This window comes from Vigna radiata, unplaced genomic scaffold (genome assembly GCF_000741045.1).
Source record: "Vigna radiata var. radiata cultivar VC1973A unplaced genomic scaffold, Vradiata_ver6 scaffold_165, whole genome shotgun sequence".
NCBI lineage: Eukaryota > Viridiplantae > Streptophyta > Magnoliopsida > Fabales > Fabaceae > Vigna > Vigna radiata.
In genome coordinates, this window is record NW_014542359.1 from 575623 (window position 1) to 583227 (window position 7605).

Genomic DNA, 7605 nt, shown 5'->3' on the forward strand with positions numbered 1-7605 from the left:
CTGACAACGAGGAACTTTTACCATCAAGCCTCAGCTCAAATCCTTCATCTCAGCAGCTCCTTCACCTAACCTGCTTCCATCCACATGAATATCTATCTTAGGGCAAGCACGACCGCGACCATCAACAATATATAATTTTTATTCCATTCAAAGTGTATTCTCTTATCTGTCTTCCTATAAAACATCCTTTTGCCACGTTTCATAACTTTTTTGCCACATCATACCAACATTTAACGACGTTCTTACGCTGTTAATGGGTGGGACTTATTTGAAATAATTTTTTTAACTTAGGGACCAATTGTTGACATTGGTGAAATAGGGGATTAAACTAAACACCCTCTTATAACTTGAGAACCAAAAAAGGATTTAAACCTAAATAGTTTTACAAATTTCATTACACATATTCATATAATGTATATAATTTTTTCCCCTTTGAGCATCAGTAAAGAAAGATAGTTTTTCAACCAAATTATATTAATGAATTGTATGTAATTCTCTATTATTGTTTCATTTTTATTATTTAAGCTTAATTTTAAGAATAATTTTTATTTTAATTAATTTGAATTATTTAGATGTAATTAATTATTATTTGGAGAAGAATTATAAAAAAATTTTGGTACAACTGACGCGTCAATAATTACATGTAATTTCTTTTTGTGATTTTAGTTATGTAGATTTTGAAGAATTATCTAACTTCTCTTCACTGACAGTTCCCAAACTCTTTCTGCCTATCTCGGAACACATTAGAAGCTTATTTCACACCTAAATTGGACTGTTTTATAATGACATACATCTAAGTGAGGAAGGAACCAGCAAAGGAACCGAAGAGCGAAATCGAAATTCAAAAAGACCCCAAATCACAAGTTACCAATTTGCCCTCCTATATTCCATCCCTGAACATTTAAAAAATTAATATAGAGGAGAGGCCACTTGAATAGGTGTCAAACGGACGAATTCCCATTAACGGCGTCAATGTATCTTTCCCTTAATATTCAGAAGCGAATTTGACCAGTGTTGACGACCAAACGCTACGCAGCCACTGGGTTGTTTTCCTTCCTTCCGTGTCCTTGGCGGCCTCATCACACCACATTCCAAAATCCCTTTTCTTCTATTCACCCTCCTTTTTCTTACCTTTTTATTCTCTTTTCTGCTTGATTTCTACGCTTTTGCATTTCCTTTTGTTGGAGAGAGAGAAAGAAAGAGAGAGAGAAATGGCCTTGGTGAAGCGCCCAAAGAAACAGGTGAACCTCTTCTACTCCCTTGACTGTGAAGAACTTGCCCACAAGGTTGCTCTTTTATCTCCCCACGTCATTCTCCAAAACATCAAATGGAGGTGTCTTTCTCACACACACTCTCTCTTTGTACTCATGATCATTTTCCGTTGTTGATTTAAGTTGCTTGCGTTGTGTTGTGTTTTAGCTTGTTCTTTGCTAATTATGGGTTTCTTTCAAGATTATGTTGTGTTTTATTGTTGTATGTTGTTCAAAGCTTAGACTTTTTTATGAGAAGTTTGATGGAAACGAATGAAAGATTGTTTCTTTGGAAGGGTCTTATCCGGTCTTTTGCATTTGTCAACTTGGGTACATTGGTTAACATGTTAACTCCGCGTTTAGACTGGCTTTCAGCCAAAATTCTGCTATTGGAGAGATAAAAGATAATAATGTAGACTTTCGGCACTTAAGCTAAATTAAGCCGGGATATTTAAGTTGGGTTAAAAAAGTGTCATTTTCTTCCACGTAGCTTCATTTATTCTTCAGGGCGGGCATTGGATAACAAGTTTGTTTTGATTGAAGGAGGACAGGGTTTAGGAGAAACCTGTGTCTGGATTTTGGGGAATAATTAAATTATGGTTCCAAATACAGAACTTTTTAGTTTTAGTTAGTCTTTAAATATTCATGAAGATAAAGCTGAACAATATGGTGAATGGTATACCCCTTTTGAGAGTATACACCCTTGGCAAAGATTTTGAGTGCTATGTGTATGTTGGGATGAAAAGATAGCAAAAATCTGTGGATGGTAATTTTGTGGAAAATAATATGAAAGGAGCAAATGAGAAGCCTAAGAAACAGAGAGAAAATACTAAGTGCAACTTATCTAATGATGAAATTCTCCTATATTCTTTTCAAAAATCGAAACTTGAAGTTACGATCTATTCCTGGAGATATATATTAAGGAATGTCAGCCTCGATGCATTCTCCCTGTGCTAATGGTCATAATTATGACGTCTTTACTAACTAGGATGGATCTAAAGAAATGTCTTTTCTTGATTTGAGATCAATGGACCTGTGCCTGATTAAGATGGAGCTGAAATAGTCTTGGCATGGAGAACTTTGAAAGTTTACATTTGCTGGAACTGAAGCATGGTGTGGTTGGGGAAAGAACTCAATGTGTTGCTTGACAATTATGAATTGCGAAGGACCTGAAATGTGTTGTATTCTCTACCTTCTGTTTGCTACTTACTAAGCTGATGTGGTGGTGCCACTGGCTGTAATGAGAATTGGACTGTGTTTTAGCATGTAAATTTATAATTTGACCGTCTAGCTTACTTTGGCATGGTAGAAAAGAAATGCTAGTTTCATTTATTCTTTACTTCATCCTACACCTTCACACCAAAAGGTGCAAGCAGCTTAGGCATAAAAAGTTACATGATCAAGTTTTAATTGAATCAAGAGCTTAAAACTTGTAACATATCATAAATACATTGTGATGTATCTAATATCCTTTGGTAATATCTCAAAATAGTGAATGATATAATGGAGAGGTGGTTCTAAATGATGCTAAGATGTTGTCTTTAGACATTTTGACTAGGGTGGGTTTTGTTAGAGTACCTAGAACTTGAGAGATGAGTAAATATACCATGAAACAAGCAATATTTTAAAAAAGGCCGATTTCAAAAGATTCATACTCCAAAGAAATTGATATTGAAGAGGACGAAACTGATCATAGTAAACAGAGGAGTGAGAGCTATTGATTCAGTGATGGTGCAAATGATAACACTGCTGATGATGTCATGTATGTCAATGAAGAGTACTAAATTAGATAAACTCGGGATTTTGTCAGGAGAAATTTATTGTCTTCCCTATGTTCCTCCGGTTGTGTACTTATGTTTTGATGATTTTTCATGACTAATTTTCTTAAACAATTTCTCTTGGGGTGATATTTAGTTATAACAATTACTTTACTTCCGTTCTACATTTATAGTGTAATATCACTGTACCAGTTACCTTAGTTTTGTCATGATGTATTTTCTTCTATTCATATCCTAGATGTGTGGGGATCTAGATTCCTCAAACCTTATTTGACCTGCATAACATTATTACAAACAAACTGCAAGATGAATTTTGTTTTCTCATTTTTATGACAAAAATTGAAAATGCTTAATAATTTCATGATTATTCAGGTCATTTGCCGATGGGTTTCCAAATATATATATAAATAATGCAGAAGAACTCCGAGGTCAACATGTTGCTTTTTTGGCATCTTTCAGCTCCCCAGCACAAGTCTTTGAACAACTTTCTGTCATATATGCACTCCCTCGTCTATTTGTTGCTTCCTTCACATTGGTATTGCCTTTCTTTCCAACTGGTTCTTTTGAGCGAATGGAGGAAGAAGGAGATGTAGCAACTGCCTTCACCCTTGCAAGGATGTTGTCAAACATTCCAATTTCAAGAGGAGGCCCAACCAGCTTAGTCATATATGACATTCATGCCTTGCAGGTTTGTGTGTTTGCTGCATTGGAAGGAAGTACTATGCTTTGCTGTTGTGCTGTATAGTTTGAAGTCCTTATGAATTGCTATTCAATATACTTTTCTTAATGGAAATTTTGTTGCATAATCTCTTATTGGGTTATGCTTGGATGGATAATGCACTTCTGTATTGTTGTCTGTTAAAGAACTTTTCTTCACTGAAGTAGAACTTTTGAAAAATTGATTGAAGGCACCATTCTACAGAATATGTGGTTTGACAGTCATTTCTTAAGGCATACAAAGGATGCATGTTTCACTTTTACTTGTTTTAACATCTTATTTGGTTATTGCTCATATACTTCAACTTGCTTAAGCTATGCAACAACGTAGTAAAACTTATGTTTTTCCCTTTAATGTTCTCAGTTTTTAGGATATCATCGGTTCTTGGTGGAAAGAAGAAAATAAAGATTTTACTGAATTGAAACGAAAGAATAGAAGATAGAAAACATATCTCTCCACCAAGAGATTCACCTTGACAAAGGATTTCTTCTTCTCAATGATAAAGCTCTCTTTTCAAATGAAACACAAGACTAAATGAGATATTTTCCCTTAACTAATTAACATCCTACCAGTTGTAATTAATACCCTGTAGTTTTTGCAACAACGTTCTGCTTCTTTGTGTAGTTGATGTTGTAGTAGCATACTATCAACTTTTTGTAATTTTACTTATGATTTTACATTATGCAGGAGAGGTTTTATTTTGGAGATGAAGTCCTGCCTTTGTTTGAGACGGGTATTCCTCTCTTAAGGCAGCGTCTGAGCCAGCTTCCCGATGCTGATAATGTGAGTATTCTGTGTTATTTCATTCACATTTTGTCTGTTGATCAACGTGTTATGTTAAAAGAGGGGATATTTTATATTGTGTTTTCCTTCACATTTTTTAGCATGAATTTCTGAGTGTTATTTTCAGGTAGTTATTGCATTTCCAGATGATGGTGCATGGAAGCGATTCCACAAGCTGTTTGATAATTTTTCAGTGGTGAGTCTTCTCTCTCTTTGATTAATTTTTACTTATATTTGTTTGGCTTAAAGATTTGTCTGTTTCTGAATGTGGCAGGTTGTATGTACTAAGGTTCGTGAAGGTGACAAGAGGATAGTTCGGCTCAAGGAAGGCCATGTCTCTGGTCATCATGTGGTTATTGTTGATGATTTGGTCCAATCTGGAGGCACTTTGGTTGAGTGTCAGGTCAATATTTTATTTACAAATACAAAAGGAGAAAAGATGGTGATATTGTCGAAAGAAAATTGTTTGCTTGAAGCCATTCTCACATGCGATTATTTTTTGTTTTTGATTATTAATCTTAGTTATGCCAACCTAAACTAAGAAAAAGTTAATCTGTATGTGCATAGACATGCATCAATCATCAATTATCAATGCTTGTGTGTGCATATGTCAAATAATGAATGCATGTTTCTTCTGCATGTAAGTGCTACTGAACATTTCTCTTTTGTTTACTGTTTTGTTCCTCTAGAAAGTTTTGGCAGCCAATGGAGCAGCAAAGGTGAGTGCCTATGTCACCCACGGAGTGTTCCCTAACCAATCATGGGAGCGATTCCTTCATAAAAATGGTTAGTCCTGGCTTAAATGTCACTTGCTTTCTAGTTTCTACATTTTTCTATTTGTCATATGTGACTGTTAATACCATTTTATTTAACTTGCAGCGTCCTTGGAGAATGCATTTTCCTACTTTTGGATCACAGATTCTTGCCCTCTTACTGTCAAAGCTATTGCAAATAAGGCTCCTTTTGAAGTATTGAGTCTAGCCGGGTCTATTGCCGATGCTCTACAAATATGAGGGCAAGATTTCTTCAAGAGGAAAAAACATTGAACTGTTAAAAGGAATTTCAAGTACAAAATTTTAAACCTGTTTAACATCCTAATAACATCCTTTCACTTGTACTGTGCATTGCTATGAGCTTTAGCACAAAGAAATCTATGAATTTAATTTCTTATGTTTTGGACTGTTCTGTGACCTGAGTTGAGTAACACTGGTACGAGACTATCAAATGCAAATCGTCTTATCTTACCTTACATTATTACTATGAACATGCATCAGAATTAGAGATGTCATTGACGAAGTTTACTACTAAAGAATCTTTTGTAGTAACAATGAAATGCTTTTTCTTTTAAATTACACAAAGAATGACATGGACTTGTACCGTCAAAAAAGTGATATTCACTGATCACTAATTAACTTGAGAAATTGATAATAATAACAGCTGTTTTCCTGCATTTTATATTGTTTTATCACCACTAATATTTCAAAAGCAGTGCTTTACGGAGCCTCCAATATTTCAAAAGCACAAATGTTACGACAAGAAACCAGTACACAAGTTCACATCTTTACATTCACATTCTTTTGACTACATGAAAATTGACAAACATTCATAAATAAGATAGTTTCCTGTTCCCATTCTATACAAACTATTCCCCCATAAATTGTTTTTTTTTTCATATACACGTTAACATTTAAGGAAATGGCCACAAGAGCCTTAACAGAGGAAGAAAAAATAAGAAATCCCAGATAGGGTCAATCCTGCACAATCTGGCATGCATGCTGCTTTAGAAACTAACCACCCAGCAATACATTCCAAGTTATTCTTTTTCACTGGTTGTAAAACAATGGTTTCTCTACACTTTAGCAAGCTGCTCTCTGCATCCTTTATGATTATTGACATGTTCGAAATCTCCACCCGCTGATAACTGGGTTGCTCCCTTCATCTTTATACAACTTTTTTTGTCTTTTTCTTTTTTTATGAATCAGCTTTGTACACCTTAGGGTCACCAATGCAATAGTTAGAACTCCCAGACCCCATTTATCGTGGCTAGGAACAATATGTCTAACAAATGGTTAATCTTTCTCTAACTCCAAATTGCCCTTCGGGCTCTCCAACAAGTCACCTGAATAGGAACCATCTGGTTGACGAATGCATATATTCAAATTGCTGGATAGAAAATGTTCCTAGATGATAAGGAGTGAAAGAATTTGTCAGACAAACCATTGAAATCATACGTTATAAAAGGAATAACTGATCAATTAATGTGTCAAATAAGAAAGATATAGTCAAGCAGTTCAGCAGTTTATGTTTCAATTGAAAAAGTGAACCGATAGCTCAAATGTGAAATCACAATCAAACAACTCCTGAAAGGTGAAATAGATACAATGTAACTTACAGTACACATTATACATACAGAACTAGTGCAGCTAACTCTCCAACACTAAGGTATGTCATTTAGTCTTTGTTTGGATTAGTGAATGGACAGTTTGGAAGTAGAAAAGAAAATAAAGAGAAATAGAAAAGAAAATTAGGTTGTTGAATTGGGTGAAAGAGATTGAAAAGAGACGGAGGTTTTTTGTGTAATGACCGTATTACCCTTGTGTTCAGAATGAGTACATAATCAATTATGATTAATAATGATGGATTATGCTACACTTAATATGTTCATATTCTACCCTTTTAACCCACATAATTATAGTGGAAGCATATCGATTATGTGGGCTCAACAACAGCATTTTCACGTGTTGCAATGTTGTGACTTAGCAAAGGGCATTTCCGTTAAACCAATACTGAGTCTGACTTTTCCTTCAAATCTAACCTATAGAGGAGAAACCCACCCTTATTAATTTTCATTTCAGTGCCTCTCCCTTGAAGCAAAGGGCATGAGCTCACGCTAATCCGTCCCTTTTATTCCATGTACACATAGAGTTAAGTGTTCATCGAGAATTAAACTGTAAAATAATTCTAGAGAACTTAATTGATCCCTTTCATAATCTTTTATTTATAAGAATAAATTGAGACAAGAATACATGATAATTAGGGTAACTCTAGACACAATATAATCATGATAATTAGAGTA

General features: G+C 34.8%; 2 protein-coding genes across 3 annotated transcripts in view; one reads left to right on the forward strand and one right to left on the reverse strand.

Moving 5' to 3' along the window:
* Positions 1-945: 945 nt before the first annotated feature.
* On the forward strand, positions 946-5780 carry LOC106779663 (ribose-phosphate pyrophosphokinase 4). The gene is made up of 7 exons (XM_014667823.2): positions 946-1333; positions 3401-3716; positions 4434-4529; positions 4657-4725; positions 4804-4932; positions 5219-5315; positions 5409-5780. Exons 1-7 carry the CDS (start codon positions 1212-1214, stop codon positions 5540-5542), a joined length of 963 nt encoding a protein of 320 aa, XP_014523309.1. The 5' UTR covers positions 946-1211; the 3' UTR covers positions 5543-5780.
* A 174-nt stretch (positions 5781-5954) lies between these two features.
* The window catches only part of LOC106779662 (protein MEI2-like 3), a 19708-nt gene continuing 18057 nt past the window's right edge, over positions 5955-7605 (reverse strand). For both annotated transcript variants that reach the window (XM_014667821.2, XM_014667822.2), the window contains one exon: positions 5955-6709. In XM_014667821.2, the coding sequence (XP_014523307.1) occupies positions 6599-6709 (111 nt within the window). In that variant the 3' untranslated portion in view covers positions 5955-6598. The remainder of the gene's footprint in view (positions 6710-7605) is intronic.

What these genes read in the sequence shown, in the direction of transcription:
- LOC106779663 (XM_014667823.2), top strand. Translation starts at nt 1,212, where the DNA reads ATGGCCTTGGTGAAGCGCCCAAAGAAACAGGTGAACCTCTTCTACTCC. An exon ending in CTCCAAAACATCAAATGGAG is followed by an intron (nt 1,334 to 3,400) that starts GTGTCTTTCTCA and finishes ATGATTATTCAG; the next exon opens with GTCATTTGCCGATGGGTTTC. An exon ending in TGTTTGATAATTTTTCAGTG is followed by an intron (nt 4,726 to 4,803) that starts GTGAGTCTTCTC and finishes TGAATGTGGCAG; the next exon opens with GTTGTATGTACTAAGGTTCG.